The sequence below is a fragment of the Myxocyprinus asiaticus genome, chromosome 32, assembly GCF_019703515.2.
Source record: "Myxocyprinus asiaticus isolate MX2 ecotype Aquarium Trade chromosome 32, UBuf_Myxa_2, whole genome shotgun sequence".
NCBI classification, from domain to species: domain Eukaryota; kingdom Metazoa; phylum Chordata; class Actinopteri; order Cypriniformes; family Catostomidae; genus Myxocyprinus; species Myxocyprinus asiaticus.
Genome location: NC_059375.1, coordinates 21367257 through 21392500, shown reverse-complemented (window position 1 = coordinate 21392500; position 25244 = coordinate 21367257). Strand labels below are relative to the sequence as shown.

At 38.2% G+C, this 25244-nt stretch overlaps 1 protein-coding gene across 4 annotated transcripts in view; it reads right to left on the bottom strand.

Moving 5' to 3' along the window:
- The window catches only part of LOC127422966 (zinc finger CCCH domain-containing protein 7B-like), a 43364-nt gene that overhangs the window by 13549 nt on the left and 4571 nt on the right, over positions 1-25244 (bottom strand). For 2 of the 4 annotated variants that reach the window (XM_051666896.1, XM_051666897.1), the window contains exons 3-20: positions 23324-23360; positions 22907-23104; positions 16884-17042; positions 16646-16726; positions 16483-16542; positions 16321-16363; positions 15957-16201; positions 12596-12902; positions 9034-9116; positions 8842-8941; positions 8558-8719; positions 8171-8376; positions 7966-8066; positions 7629-7810; positions 3799-3875; positions 3322-3542; positions 2996-3101; positions 1508-1616 (exon numbers count right to left, since the gene is read on the bottom strand). In XM_051666896.1, coding sequence (XP_051522856.1) covers positions 1508-1616; positions 2996-3101; positions 3322-3542; positions 3799-3875; positions 7629-7810; positions 7966-8066; positions 8171-8376; positions 8558-8719; positions 8842-8941; positions 9034-9116; positions 12596-12902; positions 15957-16201; positions 16321-16363; positions 16483-16542; positions 16646-16726; positions 16884-17042; positions 22907-23104; positions 23324-23360 — 2477 coding nt within the window. The remainder of the gene's footprint in view (positions 1-1507; positions 1617-2995; positions 3102-3321; positions 3543-3798; positions 3876-7628; positions 7811-7965; positions 8067-8170; positions 8377-8557; positions 8720-8841; positions 8942-9033; positions 9117-12595; positions 12903-15956; positions 16202-16320; positions 16364-16482; positions 16543-16645; positions 16727-16883; positions 17043-22906; positions 23105-23323; positions 23361-25244) is intronic. The other 2 variants (XM_051666898.1, XM_051666899.1) reach the window with 2 other exon arrangements.

The following is a 25244-nucleotide window of genomic DNA, read 5'->3' as shown; positions in this document are numbered from 1 at the left end:
AAAAGTAAATGGTGAAAGAAAAAGGCTGTAGGGCCCAATACATTTTTTTTTGTTTTCTGTTTTATTTTCTCTGGTTTCCAGGTTTTTAAATTTCATTACATTTCATAATTAAAAAAACTCTAATCAAATTAATTCATAGAATTTATATAAAATGAAAACAGAGCAATTACTTTTCAATATACCACTGCATTATTTTTTATTAAATGAAGAGCATCTATACTGGTCCTCACAGCTCAATTCAAACCCCAAAATTTTCATTTTATTATTTATTTATTATTATTATTTTATTTTTGGTCAAATACAGTGCTGCACAATAGAGTATCACAGTATTAATGAAAGCAGTGATGATAAAACTTATTATTAATACTACTACATTAAATATTACATTTTACTATTCAGAAATAATATATTTTTGTCACAGTTTTAAATTTCATGCATCTAGTTAAATCTAGCTTTTATTTTGGCGTTATGGCAGAAAACTGGATGTTTTTGATGGTTTCACTTCTCACCACCTGAAAAGCAGTTTGCTATATGGGCTAATGTGCTTATTAAACTGCAACAGGCTATGATTTAATTATATAAAAATACAGTGTGCTGCACTTCAGTGTATAAAGCGTTCTGCTCTTTGTCATTAATACACACACAGAGCGCAGGTGATGTTAATGATGCAGTTAGTGAGGGGGCCTGGGTAGCTCAGCGAGTATTGACGGTGACTACCACCCCTGGAGTAGCGAGTTCGAATCCAGGGTGTGCTGAGTCACTCCAGCCAGGCCTCCTAAGCAACCAAATTGGCCTGGTTGCTAGGGAGGGTAGAGTCACATGGGGTAATCTCCTTGTGGTCGCGATTAGTGGTTCTCGCTCTCAATGGGGTGCATGGTAAGTTGTGCATGGATCGCAAAGTGTAGCATGAGCCTCCACAAGCTGGGTGTCATGCACAGCGAGCCACGTGATAAGATGCATGGACTGACGGTCTCGGATTGAGGTGAGCAACTGCGCCACCACGAGGACCTACTAAGTAGTGGGAATTGGGCATTCCAAATTGGGAGAAAAAAAAAAAATTTGGAAAAATAAAAATGATGCAGTTAGTGTGCAAGCAGCAGCTTCTCATATTCACAGTGTTGAAGCACACAGCTCATGCAGACCATAAATCATAGCCTTTTGTGGTTTAATAATCACAATAGGACATATCACGATTTTAATTTGATTGTGCATTTAAACATTCATTTCATCCCAAATATGTCAAATTTTATAGTTAATTAAATCAATTATTCGTCCATACATCTCCTTTACTGTTCCACAGAAAAAAAAAGAAAGTCATATAGGTTTGGAGAAAAATAAGGGTAAGTAAATGATGACAAATTTTTAACTTTTGGGTGAACTATCCCTGTTGTCTCAACTGCATTTTCTCTGATAACATTGGATAAAATCCACAGCAGAACAAATGCATACAGAACTTAAGCTATTAAACATTTAGCTGAGAAGGAAGCAGACAAGGTCAGGTTCTCACAACTGTTGTTTTTCATGTAGGTCCACACATCCCTCTCCTCCAAACTATGTGCAAAAGAACAGTTCCCAATATAGTGGCACTTCTTCTGTTTCATGACATGAACGCACATCTGCAGGGAAAAATGGATAGTCAAAAATACAAATAAGAATGAGCCAAAAGGTGCATATAGATTGTAACACACAAACTTTTCAATTAATTTAAAAGCTTTTTTTTTTTTTTTGCCTTTTCTCCCCCAATTTAGGGGACGTTTTCAACTAAAAACAGAAAACGTTTTATGCGTTTTGGCTGTTCGTTTACACGACAACGGCGTTTTGGGGCCTGAAAACACAAAATTTTGTCGTTATGTAAACATACAAAAACGTGAAAATGATGACGTCATGCACAGGCGTATTATGTGTTATATAAAGAATGATGGATTGATAGGCATCAATTTGAGATGTATAATTATCAAAATGAATACTGGTGCCTGTGCAAATAATAATAATCAACAATTTATTAATCTGGAGTGTTTGTATGGAGTGTGAACATTGTACAGTAGGCAGAACCTGCAATTTGAAAATCTTGAAACTAATGTATGGATTCAGATGGGAAAAATGTATTTATATTTTAAATGTTATTTATTTACTTAATTTTATTTGATGTACCTTTACCCTGCAATTCAAGAAGGCAGGAGACGAAGTGATGGTAAAAATGAGCAGAGTTTACTGAATAATCTTGAGAGTTCAGTCTATAGGCATGCGCGCGAGTACTTCAAAACAACGCGCAAGACATTCAAAACTACAATGGCGGACTACAGGACTGTGTTTGTGCTGCTCAAGATTTTGAGTTTATTGACGCTTCTCCAGAAAAGTGTAGATTTACTGCATCACTGCTACGACCAGTGATCGCCATCTTCATTGTTTGTATTCACCGCTCTGTGGAAGAATGCTTATGTGCGCAGGCACGTAGTGTTTCTTTACAAAGTGACATCGCCAACTACTGGCCTGGCATGCATAATACAGCGTTTTTAGTCGTTTTCGCAGTTCCTTGTGAATGGGGATCGTTTTGACAATGTTGTCGTCTGTACGCGAAACTTTTCAAAAACGCAAAGGAAAAACTTTTCCGTTTTTAGTACATCGTTGTCGTATAAACGTACCCTTTGAATGCCCAATTCCCAATACGCTCTAAGTCCTCATGGTGGCGTAGTGACTCTGGGTATCCGGGTGGCGGAGGACGAATCTCAAGTTGCCACCGAGAGCGAGAACCGCATTACAGCGACCACGAGGAGGTTACCCCATGTGACTCTACCCTCCCTAGCAACCGGGCCAATTTAGTTGCTTAGGTGACCTGGCTGGACCTCAGCACGCCCTGGATTCGAACTTGCGACTCCAGGGGTGGTAGTCAGCATCTTTACTTGCTTTACGTACATTTTTTAGGTTGTGAACTATTAAACTTCATTCAAACTAATGTAAACTTTTGAGTCCCTTTTCTTATAAAGGAGTGACTTACATCATATTGTTGTGGGTAGGTACGAGAAAAAGGCAGCGGTCGCACTACCACCCACTTTTTCTTCTCAAATGATTTCACTAGCAACACCCTACGCTCTTTTGTCCAGCTGTGAGTCCAGATAAAGAACAGAAAGAACAGTAGAAAGAAGCATTATACATTGACCTTTAGGCAAGGAGTCAAGCTGCTGTCCACCGATTACAATAAAAGCACTCACATTATAACATTGTAAATTTTTGATGAGAATGTATCGTGCATCCTGTCTGTAAAATAATCCCTGTTTATTTTAAGGCTGCAAGATAATCCCTGTTTATATAAGGAAAGCTAACCTGTGCCTGGCTTTGGCAGTGCAGTACTTCAGTGACTTGTCTGGCTCGTTGACCTGCCCCTCCCTCCAACACTGTCCACACACAAACTTCAACTTCAGATTAAGGCCACGCCCACGACCGCATCCTACTAGTCCTCCTCCGATGCTGTTGTCTCCTCCACCACTGACCACAGCACTGCTGTTGCTGCTGATACTAGTAGGATGGTGGGGTCCGAGCATGGGCTGAATGAGATGGGGGTTAAAAAAAGAGAAAAAAGAAACACACACACACACACAAAATTAGGCAGAAAGAATGACAATGACAAGTAGTGCATGTTTCAAAAACTACTAAAACTTTATACCCTGAGATTAACTTTATAAACAAGACTTCAAACAATATAATTCACCTCAAATTTGGTGCAAGAGAAATCAGGATAAGGACAGGATTTTTGTAAGGATGAGCATCATCCAATTTATACAGTGTTCTTTAAAGCCTCACCTTTTGTCTCTGTGCATTCTGTTCCAATCTGTGCCAGTGTCTCTTAGATTCCTGCACCATCTCTTCATGGGTAATACCTGACAACACATAAGGACAAAAAAAAATCTCATTTAAGATAAGTCAGTGATACAGTGTAGATCAGTTTATATTAATTGTCTGTGTCCAATACAGTGTACTTCTAAGGTCAGAAATTAATCAGGGCTCTGGGGAAAAGGGCCAAAAAAAGTGACCCAAAGTGAAATTCTCTGTTTTTTCCCCATCTCTTATCTAACATTTGATGTTTTGTTATATTCTATTCTAGGCCTATCTAGTTATGAGTTTAGTGGTGTTTCTGCAGAGAGATAATAGATGTCAGTATTCACCGTCTCACATGTGAGTGTGGTTGAACATGTAGCTAATATGAAGTGAAACTCTAAATCTACTGTTAAGTCACGAACAGCAGAGAGCTGTATAATTTAACAACTAAGCCGCAAAATATTTAATATAAATTCTAGCAGAGTGTGTATTGTATTACAATGTCTTGTGAAGCTACTTTTGTATTTGATGTTGATTTGATTTAAATTTAATCAGAATTTATTTCAATTGAATCAGCTGAAGTATTTGATGCAAATGAAGGGCATACAGTTAAAGTCAGAAGTTTACATTCACTTAGGTTTAAGTCATTAAAACTAATTTTTTTAATCACTCCACAGATTTAATACTAGCAAACTATAGTTTTGGCAAGTCATTTAGGACATCTACTTTGTGCATGACACGAGTCATTTTTCCAACAATTGTTTACAGACAGATTGTTTCACTTTTAATTGACTCATCACAATTCCAGTGGGTCAGAAGTTTACATACAAAGTTAACTGTGCCTTTAAGCAGCTTGGAAAATTCCAGAAAATGATGTCAAGCCTTTAGGCAATTAGCTTCTGATAGGTTAAATGGCTAATTGGAGTCAATTGGAGGTGTACCTGTGGATGTATTTTAAGGCCTACCTTCAAACTCAGTGCCTCTTTGCTTGACATCGTGGGAAAATCAAAAGAAATCAGCCAAGACCTCAGAAAAACAATTGTGGACCACCATAAGTCTGATTCATCCTTGGGAGCAATTTCCAAATGCCTGAAGGTACCACGTTCATCTGTACAAACAATTGTACGCAAGTATAAACACCATGGGACCACGCAGCCATCATACCGCTCAGGAAGGAGATGCATTCTGTCTCCTAAAGATGAATGTAGTTTGGTGCGAAAAGTGCAAATCAAGCCCAGAACAACAGCAAAGGACCTTGTGAAGATGCTGGAGGAAACAGGTAGACAGGTATCTATATCCACAGTAAAACGAGTCCTATATCGACATTACCTGAAAGGCTGCTCAGCAAGGAAGAAGCCACTGCTCCAAAACCGCATAAAAAAGCCAGCCCACAGTTTGCAAGTGCACATGGGGACAAAGATCTTACTTTTTGGAGAAATGTCCTCTGGTCTGATGAAAGAAATTTTTTAACCGTTTGGCCATAATGACCATTGTTATGTTTGGACCAAAAAGGGTGAGGCTTGTAAGCCGAAGAACACCATCCCAACCATGAAGTATGGGGGTGGCAGCATCATGTTGTTGGGGTGCTTTGCTGCAGGAGGGACTGGTGCACTTCACAAAATAGATGGCATCATGAGGAAGGAAAATGATGTGGTATATTGAAGCAACATCAAGACATCAGCCAGAAAGTTAAAGCTCTGTCGCAAATGGGTCTTCCAAATGGACAATGACCCCAAGCATACCTCCAAAGTTGTGGCAAAATGGCTTAAGGACAACAAAGTCAAGGTATTGGAGTGGCAATCACAAAGCCTGACCTCAATCCGATAGAAAATTTGTGGGTAGAACTGAAAAAGCGTGTGTGAGCAAGGAGGCCTACAAACCTGACTCAGTTACACCAGTTCTGCCTGGAGGAATGGGCCAAAATTCTGGAAACTTATTGTGAGAAGCTTGTGGAAGGGACACAAGTTAAACAATTTAAAGGCAATGCTACCAAATACTAACTAAGTTTATGTAAACTTCTGACCCACTGGGAATGTGATGAAAGAAATAAAAGCTGAAATAAATAATTCTCTACATTTCACATTCTTAAAATAAAGTAGTGACCTAAAACATTCAATGATTAAATGTCAGGAATTGTGAAAATCTGAGTTTAAATGTATTTGGCTAAGGTGTATGTAAACTTCTGACTTCAACTGTATGTGCCCTAATAAAGATAAAAGGAGAGGGGAGGTGGTGCGCGGAAATTACACGTTTAATGTGGATCAAACTTTAAGTGCATCAATGAACAAAAAACATAAAATAATAAACCCTGTGTTAAATGTCACAAAATACCCAAAATGATAAAAATCCAGAACTTTTTGCATTGGTCTGTGTAGAGCCGAGGAGGGCAGGGCTGGGCTAGAATGACGCACGCCCGGTCCCCAATCAGCCTGATGGGGCGCGCGAGGGATAAAGGTGGCCGGGGACGACGGTTCGAGAAAGAGAGAATTACAGGCAGCTGTACTGTGTGTGTGTTTATGGTTGTGTGTTTTTGTTTAAGTTTATTATTAAACTATTATTTATATTCTCAAGCCGGTTCTCGCCGCCTCCTTTCCACTGAACCCCCTTACAGTCTGTTATTGCACCATACAGCCGATCTTAGGATATATGTCAGAAACATGTTCACATAAATGGCTAAAAATATTCCAGATTGTCATATTCTGTTTTGAGAGGATCTCACTTGAGTTATGATGTTTTCAGCCCCACTGAATACACGCCCAGAACATTGTGTTAGTCTCGTCAACTAAATTACTGACAAAAATGGTTGAGGTGTTGTTTTATTCCATTAACAAAGACGGGATCATGCAGGATAATTAAACAATACATTGTTGACGAAAATATGACAAGAAATAAAAAATACTGCAAGATATTACTAATTCAATGACGATGTTTTAGAAGAAAAACCTTCTTGAATAAAACCTTGTTTATTCAAATGATCTAGTCATAGTATTGTGAGCCTTTTTTCCCATCGTGAGGTGAAAGCGCTGAACCCCCGGTAAACTGAAGCGCTTTTTAATCACCTATTTTCAAATGCATCATATACTGTATGAGCTTGATCAGCTATATCAACAACATAAATATAATATTACAACTTAAATCTGCAATGAAGCAAATGCACAATGGAGCTTGACCTTAAGATCGAGAGCTGACATGTTATCACAAACTATCCTGTGCTTGAGTTAGAGAAGGAATTTCAGGATTATAGCTTCAGTTGGGGACGAATGGACATGTAGTTGATACACCTTATCTGCAATAAGCTGTGTTGTGTGCGCATCAAGACAACCAAATACAAAACATTATGCTGTTTGATTTGCGTTCAGCCAAAGTTGCACCCTAAATGCGTAAATAAGTAACTCGCATTGTGCATACACCATTACCATAAAAATGCACTCTGTAGCGCAAAATCAAGAAGTCTCTAAACAAAATTAAAATTAATACGTCCCTAGGATGAAGAATCTACAACACAGTTACTAAGGATCTAATACTTTACTATACTCATTCATTTACATTATTTCAGGAATTTATTTCAAGTTTTTGCAAGGTCTTTTATGCAAGTTGATATATTTACTTCACGTGCATAACAACCCAGTAGGATGGTTGTCATGTTTATGCTTGCAGCCTTATCTCACTTTAACTAAAAAAGCACTGTATGTGGCTTTTTGATGAGTGTGTGGCTTGTGCTTATGGGTTTGATCCTCTATAGTTAAAAAAAAAAAAATAAAAAATAAAAAGGCATCCAGCACATAAATGACTAATTAGTTGCGTGTTTTATTTACCTGTGTCCTGCTGAAGCACCCAACACTTCAGCTCAATGACTGAGTGTGCAAAGGAGCAACTGTCCTCCCGCTGGCAGCCATAACGCACTTCGTGGCGGCACACGTCAAACTGGCAAAGTGGGTGAAGAGGACGTACTTTACTGTAGCGCACGTTTGCTGAGCGAACCACATGCACCAGGCATCTGTCCGGTTAGACAGCATCAAAACAACAGACAAAATGATGAGTGGGGACATTTGCAATGGTAAAAACTTAAGTGCAGCAAAATCATATAATTTATCCAAGTCCCAATGCAGAGAGGGATAAAAGGACAAAAGATATCGAGAGAGGATGACTCACTTGTTATCATCAAAGGGATGTCGTGCAGTGAGGTTGGAACACACAGCAAGATTCTCTTTGCTTCGCTTGCTAATGATACGAGGCTTACTGTCAAAACATTCCTACAGCAAACAAGGAGCCAGAATAACCGCTTAGACAACATATCTAAACAACAATGCAAAACGTATGAGACAGACATTAAATATGATGGGATAGTACACATTACCTCACAGAGGAACATAAACATGCCCATATGGAGCTGAAGCAGACGGGTGACACTGAGGGCCCGCCTTTCGTTGGTGCCCAGAGGGTCAAACAGAAGCTCTCGGCTTAAAGCTCCCTTCCTTTCTTGGGTCCACACATCTATCTCTTCCTGGCAATAGGCAAAAGTGCAGTTCTCGCCATACTGGCACTCCTGACGCTCCTGTACCTCTGCAAAAAAAGAATGACAATGAGTTTAGGAGAGAGAGGAAAACAATATGCTGTAAGGCTTTAGTATTCTAAAAAAAAAAAAAAAATATCTAGTGTAGAGTTTCCATTATAATGGATCATGCATCTGAATTAGACAAACAAATTTTCCCTCATTCATTCTTTAATAAATAAAGAGCTATACCTTTGCAGAGAACAAATGCACCAAGGAAGTTATTACGTGCAGGACGAGGTCGCACCCTCTTCCAGGTGGAGTCGTCTGATGATTTGAGGCGACAGAGCAGCACATCTCTCTTACACCGATGAGCTGCGTCAGGCTGATAATGGTAGTCCATGACCCGGGGCCCTAAATAAAATAAAAAGATTAATTCGTAACTAGGTATTTCATGTTTTTTATAGCACTGTGTGTGAAATGTACCTTGTTTCTCCGTAGCATACATTAATAGATGCAGTTAAAGGGTAAAGTACCTACGCGACTGTAGCAGGCATTACAGGCCTGTCTAAACTCATGTGTGACAGTCAGAGGGTTTCGTGACAGCAAAGAGAGATTGGTACCTGCTGGGCCGTTCTGTTGGGGACATTTTTAAAGACTTTTAAAGTAATATAAACAGAAGAGTTCATGAATGACAATGTGAGCTCAAGAGTCAAACTTAAGTTTACCGGAATGGAAGAGATAAGACTCACTGCATTGGTGGCATTATGGTTACGCAAACCAGGGATGAAACTGTGAGAGATTCGTCCACCTAAGATTGTGAGGAAAAACAATGAAAATATTTTTTTTTTATATAAATGTATATACAAAAAAAGACTGGTGACTTTTCACAAATGTCAGCTCTATCAAATTGATGAATTATCACATATTGTCATGTGAAGACATTTTCTGCATTAATTGACTGTAGTTAAAAAAAAAAATACATATATATATATATATATATATGTATGTATACACATACACACGCACGCACGCAGTTGTGCTCAAAAGTTTGCATACCCTGGCAGATATTGTGAAATTTTGGCATTGATTTTGAAAATATGACTGATCATGCAAAAAAAAAAAAACAACTGTCTTTTATTTAAGGATAGTGATCATATGAAGCCATTTATCATCACATAGTTGTTTGGCTCCTTTTTAAATCATAATGGTAACAGAAATCACCCAAATGGCCCTGATCAAATGTTTACATACCCTTGAATGTTTGGCCTTGTTACAGACACACAAGGTGACACACACAGGTTTAAATGGCAATTAAAGGTTAATTTCCCACACCTGTGGCTTTTTAAATTGCAATTAGTGTCTGTGTATAAATAGTCAAAGAGTTTATTAGCTCTCACGTGGATGCACTGAGCAGGCTAGACACTGAGCCATGGTTAGCAGAAAAGAACTGTCAAAAGACCTGCGTAACAAGGTAATGGAACTTTATAAAGATGGAAAAGGATATAAAAAGATAAGAAGCCTCACACCTTCTGGCACACTGTAATTTGGAGTGACGAGACCAAAATAGAGCTTTATGGTCACAACCATAAGCGCTATGTTTGGAGAGGGGTCAACAAGTATTATGCTCCTTGAAACAACCACACCATCTTTTTCCAGAGCAGCCTGTATTTCTCCTGAGGTTACCTGTGGGTTTTTCTTTGTATCCCGAACAATTCTTCTGGCAGTTGTGGCTGAAATCTTGGTATCAAGAGATCCCCGAATTTTCCACTTCTTAATAAGTGATTGAACAGTACTGACTGGCATTTTCAAGGCTTTGGATATCTTTTTATATCCTTTTCCATCTTTACAAAGTTCCATTACCTTGTTACGCAGGTCTTTTGACAGTTCTTTTCTGCTCCCCATGGCTCAGTATCTAGCCTGCTCAGTGCATCCACGTGAGAGCTAACAAACTCATTGACTATTTATACACAGACACTAATTGCAATTTAAAAAGCCACAGGTGTGGGAAATTAACCTTTAATTGACATTTAAACCTGTGTGTGTCACCTTGTGTGTCTGTAACAAGGCCAAACATTCAAGGGTATGTAAACTTTTGATCAGGCCATTTGGGTGATTTCTGTTATCATTATGATTTAAAAAGGAGCCAAACAACTATGTGATAATAAATGGCTTCATATGATCACTATCCTTAAATAAAAGACATGAAAGATACTTTTTTGCATGATCAGTCATATTTTCAAAATCGATGCCAAAATTTCACAATTTCTGCCAGGGTATGCAAACTTTTGAGCACAACTGTATATATACACCGATCAGCCACAACATTAAAACCACCTGCCTAATATTGTGTAGGTTCTTCTCGTGCCACCAAAACAGCGCCAACCCACATCTCTGCATAGCATTCAGAGATGATATTCTGCTCACTACAATTGTACAGAGTGGTTATCTGATTTACTGTAGACTTTGTCAGTTCGAACCAGTCTGGCCATTCTCTGTTGACCTCTCTCATCAACATGGCATTTCCATCTGCAGAACTGCCGCTCACTGGATGTTTTTTGTTTTTGGCACCATTCGGAGTAACTTCTAGAGACTATTGTGCATGAAAATCCCAGGAGATCAGCAGTTACAGAAATACTCAAACCAGCCCATCTGGCACCAACAATCATCCATGCGATTATTTAATCACCCAATCGTGTGGCAGCAGTGCAGTGCATAAATCATGCAGATATGGGTCAGGAGCATCAGTTAATATTCACATCAACCATCAGAATGGGGAAAAAATGTGATCTCATTGATTGGACCATGGATGATTGTTGGTGCAAGATGGGTTGGTTTGAGTATTTCTGTAACTGCAAATGGTGCCAAAAACAAAAAACATCCAGTGAGCGGCAGTTCTGTGGATGGAAATGCCTTAATGATGAGAGAGGTCAATAGAGAATGGCCAGACTGGTTCAAACTGACAAAGTCTACAGTAACTCAGATAACCGCTCTGTATAATTGTGGTGAGAAGAATATAATCTCTGAATGCTATTCTGAGATGTGGGTTGGCGCTGTTTTGGCGGCATGAGGGGGACCTACACAATATTAGGCAGGTGGTTTTAATGTTGTGGCTGATCAGTCTATATATTTCCGACTTGGATGACCCACTTCGAAGCTTTTGTAAAATGACTATAAATGCGCACCTGTGACACCAACTTTGTTTATATAGAATGTGCGATGTTGTTTGGCAACCAAAAATAGCCTACAGTTAGGATGATGAGCTATATAATTTGGCGGAGGAATATTTAATTCTGATAATTATTCATAATAAGTGCAACTGTTTTCACACCTGACATCCTAAGAATGTGGCTGAGTGCTTTTGATGTCTTATGCTGTTGCCACCATTTATAAAAGCTTTAGGCTGTACCGAAGAGCACTCTTTAACCTGAGGTAAAATCACTGTGACCCCGTTTACACCCGGTATTAATATGCGTTTCGAGTGATCCCATCAGAAGTGGGCAGCGTTAAATACAGGTGTAAACAGGGTGCAAAATGTTTTGATTAGATAACTGAAAATACATACGGAGGTAGTCAACAACATGTGTGACCACATTGCATTTGAGGTGTAAACGCTATCCATCCTGAATGCATCCCGGGCAGCAGTGAAGAGCCAGCCCTCACCTGTCAATCAACCACTGAGCTAAAACATGAGGTAATTACAGTGGAAGTGAATGGGGCCCATTTTTGGAGGGTTTAAAAGGCAGAAATATGAAGCTTATCATTTTATAAAAGCACACATTAATTCTTCTGTTAAAACTCATGTACTATTTTAGCTGTTAAGTTGTTAAAATCGTCAATTTTTACATTCGTTTGTTGACATTGCATCGTCATGGCAACGAAATTGTAAAAATGGTTATAATTTTACACAAAAAAGGTTAGTAAGCGATTTTATCACACTAAAATCATGTTAACATGCATATTGCTTAAGTCTTGTGGCTATACTTTTGAAAGAGTATTAACATTTACAGATTGGCCCCATTTACTTCCATTGTAAGTGCCTCCCTGTAACCCAGATTTTAGCTTTTTTTTTTTTTTTTTAAAGAAAATGACAGACGTGTTGAAATTACTTTTTGTGGTAATCAACATTATGCCACAAATGCTGTTCATTAAGCTTAATTTGTATTAAACCCACAATATTCCTTTAATACCTGGTGTAAACAGGCTCTGTATTGCACAAACTCAAGTGGCTTCTTTCTTATGTATATCTTGTACCAAGTCAGTTATAAAGCACTTAACTTTCTTACTTACCAGGAAGTGTGTACTCAGAGAGGGAATCCAATCCTCCTGTGCTCAGTGATCCAGACACTGTCTTTCCACCAGTGTCTCCTGTTCCAGCCCCAGAGCTAAAGGAGCCAAGGGAGTCCATCGTCTGGGAAGAGGCTTCACTTTGGCTCAGCACAGAGAATGATTCCAGTGGGGTGAGTGAACTGACAGCAGAGTTGAAATATGTTGTTGTAAGCTGAGAAGAGGAGGCTGGAAGACCAGGAGAGTATGGAGGCCTCAAACCCACAGCAGTGTTTGGAAGGTTAGTGGGAATGGCCCCCTGAACTGGGTTCTGTTAGTGAGACAAGAAATAATAAATGTCAATGTAAAATCACCATTAAAATATTCTGGGTTTATTACAAGTTAAGCTCAATCGACAGCATTTGTGGCATAATATTTATTACCACAAAAATTCATTTTGACTCATCCCTCCTTTTCTTTAAAAAAAGCTATTGGCTCCTAAACTGAAACATTAAGGAGCCAAATGGCTGTTTTTAGTCACCAGATTTATTTACACAGAATTGCTCGATTTAGATTGCTGTTCAGAAACATGATAGAAAGCCGAAGAAAAGGAAGTCAGCTGATAACCCATTCATCAAAGGTTTGATAAACAGAATATACAGGTGCATCTCAATAAATTAGAATGTCGTGGAAAAGTTCATTTATTTCGGTAATTCAACTCAAATTGTGAAACTTGTGTATTAAATAAATTCAATGCACACAGACTGAAGTAGTTTAAGTCTTTGGTTCTTTTAATTCTGATGATTTTGGCTCACATTTAACAAAAACCCACCAATTCACTATCTCATAAAATTAGAATATGGTGACATGCCAATCAGCTAATCAACTCAAAACACCTGCAAAAGTTTCCTGAGCCTTCAAAATGGTCTCTCAGTTTGATTCACTAGGCTACACAATCATGGGGAAGACTGCTGATCTGACAGTTGTCCAGAAGACAATCACTGACACCCTTCACAAGGAGGGTAAGCCACAAACATTCATTGCCAAAGAAGCTGGCTGTTCACAGAGTGCTGTATCCAAGCATGTTAACAGAAAGTTGAGTGGAAGGAAAAAGTGTGGAAGAAAAAGATGCACAACCAACCGAGAGAACCGCAGCCTTATGATTGTCAAGCAAAATCGATTCAAGAATTTGGGTGAACTTCACAAGGAATGGACTGAGGCTGGGGTCAAGGCATCAAGAGCCACCACACACAGACGTGTCAAGGAATTTGGCTACAGTTGTTGTATTCCTCTTGTTAAGCCACTCCTGAACCACAGACAACGTCAGAGGCGTCTTACCTGGGCTAAGGAGAAGAAGAACTGGACTGTTGCCCAGTGGTCCAAAGTCCTCTTTTTAGATGAGAGCAGGTTTTGTATTTCATTTGGAAACCAAGGTCCTAGAGTCTGGAGTAAGGGTGGAGAAGCTCATAGCCTAAGTTGCTTGAAGTCCAGTGTTAAGTTTCCACAGTCTGTGATGATTTGGGGTGCAATGTCATCTGCTGGTGTTGGTCCATTGTGTTTTTTGAAAACCAAAGTCACTGCACCCGTTTACCAAGAAATTTGAGCACTTCATGCTTCCTTCTGCTGACCAGCTTTTTAAAGATGCTGATTTCATTTTCCAGCAGGATTTGGCACTTGCCCACACTGCCAAAAGCACCAAAAGTTGGTTAAATGACCATGGTGTTGGTGTGCTTGACTGGCCAGCAAACTCACCAGACCTGAACCCCATAGAGAATCTATGGGGTATTGTCAAGAGGAAAATGAGAAACAAGAGACCAAAAAATGCAGATGAGCTGAAGGCCACTGTCAAAGAAACCTGGGCTTCCATACCACCTCAGCAGTGCCACAAACTGATCACCTCCATGCCACGCCGAATTGAGGCAGTAATTAAAGCAAAAGGAGCCCCTACCAAGAATTGAGTACATATACAGTAAATGAACATACTTTCCAGAAGGCCAACAATTCACTAAAAATGTTTTTTTATTGGTCTTATGATGTATTCTAATTTGTTGAGATAGTGAATTGGTGGGTTTTTGTTAAATGTGAGCCAAAATCATCACAATTAAAAGAACCAAAGACTTAAACTACTTCAGTCTGTGTGCATTGAATTTATTTAATACACGAGTTTCACAATTTGAGTTGAATAACTGAAATAAATGAACTTTTCCACGACATTCTAATTTATTGAGATGCACCTGTAATGTTGAGAAGATAAGTTTGCATTCCCTTTTGTCTCAAATGTTCACACCACTTTCATAATTTATACAAATATGATAAAATATTTTTTTATTTAGTACTGTTCTTCAGAATCTACATTACAGATATTTACATATAGTATACATATAGTAGTGTGTTGCTTCTTGAACATCAATGAATGTTTGCACCTTGTGTAATAGTTGTGTACAAGTCCCTCAATTGTCCTGTCAAAAGCTTGATATATATATATATATATATATATATATATATATATATATATATATATATATATATATATATATAAAATTTTAATTGTTTTAAAATATTGCCTTAGTTTTTCTTTACTGTTACCGTATGGCCCCAGACACAGAGACTACAAGAGTGCAAATTGAATAAAATCCCAGATGCAGTTTATTGTGCTACTCCAATACCAATCAATAATTACCAGGGGAAAAAAAAAAAAAGTGGTACACAATACGGGACTTTCAATTATAAAGAAGTCCGAAATACACTTGGGACTCTTATTTTGATCTTATATCTGCGCTCCCAGTTGTGAGCTGACTGACGGCTGATTTGCTGAGAAAGTGAATCTGATTCAATTTGCTAACCTGACCTCCTGAGTTCAAACGCTCAGCTCTTTTTGGGTAATTCATGAAAAAGACCCAGTTCAAAAGAGTCATTTGTTCACGACTCTCTCGTCCTGGGTTTGTTGTTGCGTGCGGTGCAGCGAGCTCGTCAGAAACGGAACGGGTGAAAAGTGGCGCAAGACACACTGGTTGTGCACATTCTAAAGATGTATTCAATAACTCAAGATGATATCTGACGAAAACGCATATGAATGCACACAACCCGACTTTTGCTAATGGCGACTAGATGTTACATTATTGTCGCGATCAATTATTTTTGGTCACATTTGCGACCATTTTTGTTGCAGTCTGGAGCCCTGTAATTTTTGTGCTAATCAAAATTATGCCACAAATGCTGCCGATTGAGTTTAACTTGTATTGAACCCGGAATATTCCTTTAAATGAACAAAACTTATTCTAGCACATAGAACACACATATTCTAGCTCTCCTGTGTGTCTAGATCGATGAGGTATCAAGTGACTATGTCCCATTGGCCCTCCCTGTAGCTCTCCATTTCACTTACCACGCTGACTTCAGCACCTTTAGGAATACTTTCCAGCAATGTTTCCAGACATTCTTCATTCATCACACATTCCCCCATGTGTTCAGATACAGGCACAGAGTATGGTACCCGCCCCGACGGCTCCTGGCTTGGGCTCTCGGGCATGTCTTGGGGCACAACTGGGCTAAGTGTGGGCATTTGGGGGTCATCACTGACTGGGATTGGTGTTGCCAAAGGGGCAGGGATGCATTGGGCACTTGTAAGGTCTGTGAGATAAAAAGATGAAGAAACAGACTCAACTATTTATATTTGCTTAAAAAATTTGCTCATCATGTACTCATCTAATTTTACATACATATATTGAAATCTTGAAGGTTACAAATACCTGAGTCAATATCAGTCAAAGACTCGAGACCATTTGAGGAGGTCTAAAAAAAGATCAAGAAAGTTTTCCAACTTAATCCAAAGCAAACAATTTTCATTTTTGCAAAACAGCAACTTTAACTAATCTAGTTTGGCAGTTTATCAAGCTGAGATTAATACTTGCCTCCCCTTTAGGAGAATTAGTTTCTCCACTGTTGTCTGTCCCAGATGTTGTGGAATCAATCTGAAAAAAATAAAAAAATACATTCAAATTAGCAAACCATTAACTCAACCTCAACCGATTAATTAAAAAGATTTTCCAACCTGATAGGGTAAGGAGGACAAACCTGAGGGCTGACGTAGGCTTTGCGTATTTTCAAACCCAGTTTGTTGGCGAGATCCTGAGCAAGTTCACTAACTTGTCTGTCCTGTGTAAAATAAAGCAAGCAAACAAACAAAAAAAAAAAGGGGGTTTACAGGCATACAAATATCTAAGTTATTATTATCTAAGTATTATTCATAGAATCACATGTATATATTTAATTGCAGATTATTATGCAATTGCTTCTGCAAATCAACACATACATGAGGGGCAGTTAGTAAGCATCCAGTGCCACACTCATAAGCCTCTCTGAGTCGGCCCAGCTCCCTTAGACAAAGTGCCTTCCTGTAGAGTGCCCTGCGACTGCCCTCCGACACACACAGTGCACTGTCACAGTCCTGCACTCCCCGCTCAAACTCTCCCTAAACACAAAACACAAGAGAAATCAGAACATCTTTGCAAAACTTACTGTTGGAGTGCTAAAAAAACGATACTTTGCACATTCTCCCCATTAAAGGGATAGTTCACCTGAAAATTAAAATTTTCTCATTATTTACTCACCCTCATACCATCCCAGATGTGTATGACTTTTTTCTTCTGCTAAACACAAATAGGGTTGTCACTATCTATTAGTTTGGTAATCGAGTAATCTAACGATTATTCTGACAATTAATCAAGTAATCGGAAAAAATATTTAATAACTTAGATTGCATGAAGGTGTAAAGGTGAAGTCACGTTTGGCTAAAATGCATTCATTAAGCCCAAGTTTTTATGTATTTTACGAATGAATAACAACAAAACAATTGTGAACCATATCTAAAGCCAACAGACATCCAAAGCATATCTATAATATAAAAAAAGAAATGTATATAATTCATGCTGACAGAGATTGGCAACTACAGGTGTGCCCACCTTTTTTTTTTAAATGCAAGAACTATTTTTTCGGAATTTTTTTTTTTTATATAACTATTTCAACACAATCTACCCATTTCAGTTTAAAATTTAAATATGGGAAAACAGGCCATGGAAATAAAATATTTTATCTTTTAAGAGACAATGTCTGCCCACCAATCTTGTTTATTGAGGATTATTGAGCTATAGCCTATTCATAGCTAAACTATTTTATGGAGATATAAAAGCCATTTTATTTAGTTATTGGTTTTTTTAAACTATCACTTACATGTGACACTAGGGTGGAGCTTATTTTTTAACTTTTGAAATATTATCTTCTTACCCTCTCATTTTGTTGCTCTCTCTCTCTCTCTATATATATGAAATAAAAATTCGGGCAAAATACCAGCACAACTGAACAATTTTTAGGGGTAGCTCAATGATGGTGAATTTTCTGATACTCCAAAGCTGCTGCCGCCCTGTTATTTCACATACTACTGATAATAGATTAATTCTCTTAATAAATTAAGAACCCAATTTTAAATACTAAGTAAATTGACACTTTCTCCAATCATCATACACACAACATTCAATCACTGTGGTTCATATCTGACCATCCATATCCATTGTGGTTCATATCCAGATTCCATGGTTTTGCTGACAATACAATATTTTCATAAAATCATATTCCAGACATGTTTAGACTTGTTTGGACTGACTATGCTGACTAATCAACACTGTTGCAGTTCTATGTGTGTTTAATTACTTAACTGTTGACTAAAACTGTTTGAATTAATTGTCTTGATTTCCAAATTCAAAGTCGATTTATACAATTTTGGTGATTGGCGATTGATGTGAACGTTATTGACTCTTATCTACTGGTGAGTTAAATGACTGCTATTTTAAATATTTCTAAGTGTAAATAGTAAAAGAAATATATCTATAATTAGACAAATAAATACAAGGGAATTTTGTAATAAAATTCTTCAAAATAACATGTATTAAAATCCATGATTCCAAAAGGTCTAATCAATGCTATTTCATATTTCTTTCAGATTCATTTCTGCTTCTGAATCTATTGAAAATGTCATCTGTAGCGAAAGCAACAAAATCTCAAACCGAGTTGTATCTCCTTGGGGACTCTGTGACTGAATTAACAGGCAGCAAGTTGCCATCATTGTGTATGGCTCTTGGATTCTTCTTACATCACCATGTTGAACTGAAGAGACCATAAGACAATCATCGGCTATTACAGAAATTGCAACATTTTGGCAGAAGGCAAGAATCCTAATGAGAGATCAGGAAAACTGCAGGACAAAAATTTCTTGTTAATCCAGTGAGAAAAAGGAAGAATGGTTCTGAAAATAGCTCAGCAGAAGATGGTGAAAAGATGGAAACTGGGGACAATGCGAATGAGGGGGCTGTTGGGGACATCACATTTCAGACACCAAAAAGAAAAAGGGGGCTAGGGTTATCGTTACTCCATAACTCGCAGTTTGCTGGACATTGTCAGACTGAGACTATGAACTCTGTCAGAAACAGAACAAAGAATTCAATATGTTCAATAATAAATACTGCATTGTTTAAAATAAATTACAATATACTCGTAATTCTTTGAATTTTAATAATTTTCTTAATCTCTGAGGCACTTGAGCTACCCCTAAACATTAGAATTTATTGCTCAAACTTTTTATACAGTGTTTCTATACGGAACAGATTAGGGGGGATAAGACTTTCAAAAATTATTATTTATTTATTTTTATTTAAGCTCCACTCAATTTGGTCCTAAGCAACCAAATTGGCCAGGTTACTAGGGAGGGTAGAGTCACATGGGGTAACCTTCTCGTGGTCGCTATAATGTGGTTTGTTCTCGGTGGGGTGCATGGGGAGATAAGCGTGGATGCTGCGGTGGATGGCATGAAGCCTCCACACGCGCTATGTCTCTGTGGCAACATGCTCAACAAGCTATGTGATAAGATGCACGGGTTGACAGTCTCAGACGCAGAGGCAGCTGGGATTCGTCCTCCGCCACCCGGATTGAGGCGAATCACTACGCGACCACGAGGACTTAGAGTGCATTGGGAACTGGGCATTCCAAATTGGGTGAAAAAGGAAAAAAAATAAAATACATTTAAGCTCCACCCTATGCAACACGGAATACAATATTAACAGTAATCACATCATTGAGAGATAGATGTTTTCACTCTTGCGTTGAGCTGCAGTTGCTGGAACTGTTGTGCGTGTGATACATACTGTACTGCACAAATCGCAAAAGCTTTCGCTTGCCACGTACCATGTAAAATGCCCTTACTCATCTGGACATTCACTTCCTTCTTGAGCAAACACTTAATAATTTTGCATGTGGAGACAAGCCGTTACTCACTCAGGTAAGACCGTTTCATATTGTCCCTGCGGGGTGCGAGATGCCCTTCAACAGCTCGCGTTGAGCTTTGACTGACAGCATACAGACCCGTGGCTTTATTTAGTAAATAAAGTTCTCTGGATTCCCACATTGAGTTTAACATGTGATAATGGGCATAAACTAAAATATTTATCAGAAGTGTGGCATTGCAAACTATTACAAACATAATCATCATGAAATCTAATTTACATCAGGAGGAAGATCACATTTACATTCAAATTGTAATTAATTTACACAGAATAGAACCCAAATCACAATCTGCAGAAAATAACCTTCTTAGATCATCTGGACTGTGAAGTGTTTGTGCACCCATCACTGCGTGTGTAACTTTAATCAAGTCCGACGGACGTCTTTTTCATAACATTATTCTATGTTGCTTCATAAAAGCATATATTGCAAATCGCAAATATATATGACTGTGTAGATAGTTTGAGTGCATTACAATGTGTTTTTTTGCTGAGTTAAGCGTGTCCCGTGCGGCAATGAAGAGCTCAACTTCTCTCATGCATCTCGATGTGCAGCACCACAAATCTCATGCAGTGAAATTACCGCTTGTGTCCGGCGGGTCTGTGAAAATTCGATGTCTTCTTTTTGAGTTCTGTTGCATTGCTGAAGTGATGCTATGGTTTTCCAGGTCCTGAACTGTTTTTCAAATCTAAAGTGAAGCGTTCTCACACAGCTGACACCTCTTGTCGTTATGTGTTTGGACCCCCGTCTAGGGCTGTACGATTATGACAAAAATTATAATTGTCGATTATTGCCCTTGATATTGTAATCGTGATTATTAATGATGATTATTTGATTAAATTACTGTGATGTCAGTAAGCAGGCAACCGTGCTTCCGGGTTCTTCAGAAAAGCAGGTTATGGGCTGTGCTGCAGTTTCTTTTAAGCAAAACATACTGTAATAATTTTTGTTAATGTTACTAAAGGTTAATCTATGATTTAAAGTTAAGAATTATATGTAGGTTCTTTTTGAACTATTGAAAAAACCATTTTTAATTTCAGTCAATATGCCTGTGTGTCATGTAACAGGTTGATGTATTCACATCCTCACACATTTAATACTTCCAAAGCCATAAAAATAAAAAAACTACCATCAGACATGCAATATGTGTCTTTACTGCTTAAATGATTGGCCCACATACAGTAATAATAATTTTTTACATCTTCAATAGTCAAACTGAACAGCTGATTTAGATTGAACTTCCCGCATTGTGATCTTGTTCACATAAGATCATCGTTAGATCATATTTGGCCTCAAATCTGTCACAGTGGTTGCACTTTGAAAGGTAAGATTAGCCGGTTTGTGAGTTTGTGTGATTTGTTAAAATTTAAATCTACCAACAGCAGTTGTGTGTCAAATAGATATTTAACTGGGCAAACACGATAACAATGAAGATGGTCTGTGAAATATAACGTTCAAGATGTCCAAAACAAGCTGACTTCAAAACAAGCCACTTTATAGTTGTTTAATATATAAATACAACTGTTTTTCTTTTTTAATAAATTGTACACAAAAATCGAGGAATGCAACAATATTCAAACTCTCCCATTATAATGACTGAAGCTGTCACTCACTGAGCCCTGCACTTCAGCACGAGCTCACTGACACAGATTTCTGCACCCACAAATGCTCACATAATAAATTTAGCGGTTTAAACAACACAATACATCAGTTATTTAGACCCTGCCTGTACCTTGATTATAACAGTCAGGATTGTTTTAGTTTGCAGTAAATAAAACGGTGAGACATGCAACGAATTGAAAATAATTCAAAATTGCACACCTTTGTTCTACAGCTACTTTTCGAGTGTCAGATACTGTTTCTTTAGCACTACTTTTCTTGTGCCATTGCAAACAGAGATGAAACTTACTGTAAGCAAGCATCAGGACGTCAGACTATTTAAAACTTGCGCACAAGGACTGGTTGCCATGACTGATTGGTCTGAAGACTCACTGCGTCTCTGATTGGCCATTGTCGTTTCACTGCTCAACGCACACGTCTGGGATTGGTAAGAAACTTAACCGCTGTAAAAATACATTCTAAATAGAAACAATTAAAGCAACAGGAGTAGACTTAAATTGAATAATTGTCAGTTTTCACCATTACATAATCGTGACAGCCGTAGTCATAATCTATATTTTTTTCTAATAACTGTGCAGCCCTACCCCCGTCCATGGACTTAAAAACTTCTGCCATATTTTCGATTTGTTGATTCTGCAATTTTGTTAAAGGAATTTTTTTAAATGAGTATTTGAATTAAATCTTGTAATCGTAACAGCCCTAAACACAAATGAAGATTTTTAGAAGAATATTTCAGTTCTGTAGGTCTACACAATGCAAATTAATGGTGGCCAGATATTTGAAGGCCCAAAAATCACATAATAGTAGCATAAAAGTTATCCATAGGACTATGGTGGTTAAATCCATATTTTCAGAAGCAATATGATAGGTGTGAGTGAGAAACAGATCAATATTTAGTCCTTATAAATTCTCATCTCTGCCCAGTAGGTGGCGATATGCACAAAGAATGTGAATCGCCAAAAACAAAATTAAACGGGAAGGTGAAAGTGGAGATTTATAGTAAAAAAAGGACTTAAATTTTGATCTGATACTCACCCACACCTATCATATTGCTTCTGAAAATATGGATTTAACCACCATAGTCCTATGGATAACTTTTATGCTGCCTTTATTTGCTTTTTGGACCTTCAAAGTTCTGGTCACCATTCACTTGTATTGTGTATGGCCCTACAGAGCAGAGATATTTTTCTAAAAATCTTAGTTTGTGTTCAGTAGATGAAAGAAAGTAAAGCACATCTGGGATGAGATGAGGGTGAAAAAGATGAGAGAATTTTCATTTTTGGGTGAACTATCCCTTTAAACCCTCAGATTTGACAGTGATAGTTTACATGTCAACCATTGGTCCAATTAAAATCAATTCTGTAAATAACGAAGAGACCAATTTACTAGATTGTAGTGTGCAGCAGCCCGGTTCACATATAGGCTCTCTAACAACTCTTGGGGAATGACTAGGGCTTCAGACTGAGCATAGCGCGATACATTCACACCCTCGCTGTAATGTACAGCAGCCTGTCTCCACTCTCCATCACGAAATACTGCATTACCCTCATCCAGCAAATTACACACTAGCTGGGTCAGAAATGCCTGCAAAAGACATCGAGAATTTCCATTTAAATGACATTCATGAAATAAAACAAATCTGGATTAACAAGATGTAGCATTTTACTGCAGGGCTACTTGTTACTTATTTTATCGGAACAGGTATAGTTTCACAACTAACTGATTTTAGTTCAGGTACTAGATCCACAATTGTGTGGAAAAAATGCCTAAAGCATTAAGAGTGAATTATCAATACGCTCTGACCTCATAACCTTCAGGTTCAGGGAAAGGCAAGGATGACCTGTGGAAAAAATAAAAAATAAATTTATTTAGGAATCTTCAGATGCCAAACAAGTCAACAAAGCAGAGGTGAAACAAACAGATTCAATTACACTCATTGAGCACTTTATTAGTAACACTATACTAATACTGAGTAGGGCCTGCCTTTGACCTCAAAACAGCCTCAATTCTTCATGGCATGGATTCCACAAGATGTTGGAAACATTTCTTTGAGATTCTGGTCTATGTTGACATGATTGCATCACAAAATTTCTGCAGATTTGCCAGCTGCATATTCGTGCTGCGAATCTCCAGTTCTACCACATCCCAACTTGGAAGGCCACTAAAGAACAGTGAACTCTTTGTCATGTTCATGAAACCAGTTTGAGACGACTTTCAAGCTGGAAGTAGACATTAGAAGATGGGTAAATTGTGACCATGAAGGGATGCACATGGTCAGCAACAATACTCAAATAGGTTGAGGCATTCATGCGATGATTGATTGGTATTAACGGGCTCAAAGCGTGCCAAGAAAACATTCCTCACACCATTACACCACTGCCACCAGCCTGGACTGTTGACACAAAGGGACAGTTCACCCAAAAATGAAAATAGTCTCATTCACTTACCCTGATGCCATCCCAGATGTGTATGTCTGTCTTTATTCAGCAGAACACACATGAAGATTTTTAAAAGAAGATAGAGCTCTGTCAGGTCCTTATAGTAGAAGTACATGGGTGCCAGCACTTTGACGGTCCAAAAGTCATATTTAGGCAGCATAAAAGTAATCCACACGACTCCAGTTGATCAATAAATGTCTTCCGAAGCAAATCGATAGGTTTGTTAGAAACAAGTTGATAATTAAAACGTTTTTAACTTTAAATCGGCGCTTCTGTCCAGGGATCTGATGCAGTTTGAAATAATCAAACACTCGTTTGACATTCGTTCTTCTGTTGTAAATAAGTGCCACTTCCGAATTCTTGCGTGTACTCGCCGACATGCTAATGTCACATGTCACCATCAATGTGCCTCAGCAGAAATCGAGATTCATCAGACCAGGCTATGTTTTTCTAGTCCTCAACTGTCCAGTTTTGGTGGGCCTGTGCCCACTGCAGCCTCAGCTTTCTGTTCTTGGCTGACAGAAGTGGAACCCAAAGTGGTCTTCTGCTGTTGTAGCCCATCCGCTTCAAGGTTCAATGTGATGTGCATTCTGAGATGCTATTCTGCTCACTACAATTGTACAGAGTAGAGGTCGACCAATAGTGGATTTTACCGATAACTACGTTGGGCAGTACCTGCCGATAACCGATTAATCAACCAATAGTTTTTCAAATTGATACTGAATGAAAAAATAACACAAAGTAAAACAGTGCTGAAATGTATTAAAAAAATAAACAGTACTGAATGAACCATGAAAATGTATTGTACTTTTTTAAATATATAAATATTAATATATATGAACTAATATGTCAGCTGATTTTTTAATTGACGTTGTTTCCTTAGTCCACAAGAGGGCACAATAAATACATAAACCATTCTGCACCGTTATATTATTGCATAGAACATTCCTATCCTGGCTGTTAAAAAAAAGAACATTTCATTTTCAACTAATGTGCATAAAATCAATAAATAAAAAGTTTTAGTCGGTCCATATTCTCAAATGCTAAGACAAAAGTAAAATGGGGGGAACACTTCAATAGACAGTTCACATGGTGTTACACTTGCACTGATTCCTACTACTCCAGACTCAAGCTTCATAATAACAGCGAAATACCACATTGTTTTTTATTCAGTACAGTTGTATGTAGAGTAGCAATATTGACAGATATCAGTGGTATTCAGCTGAACTCTGTGGTGAAGCGGCTCAGACTATGAGACCAGGCCAATGGCTGTTCAAACAGACAGA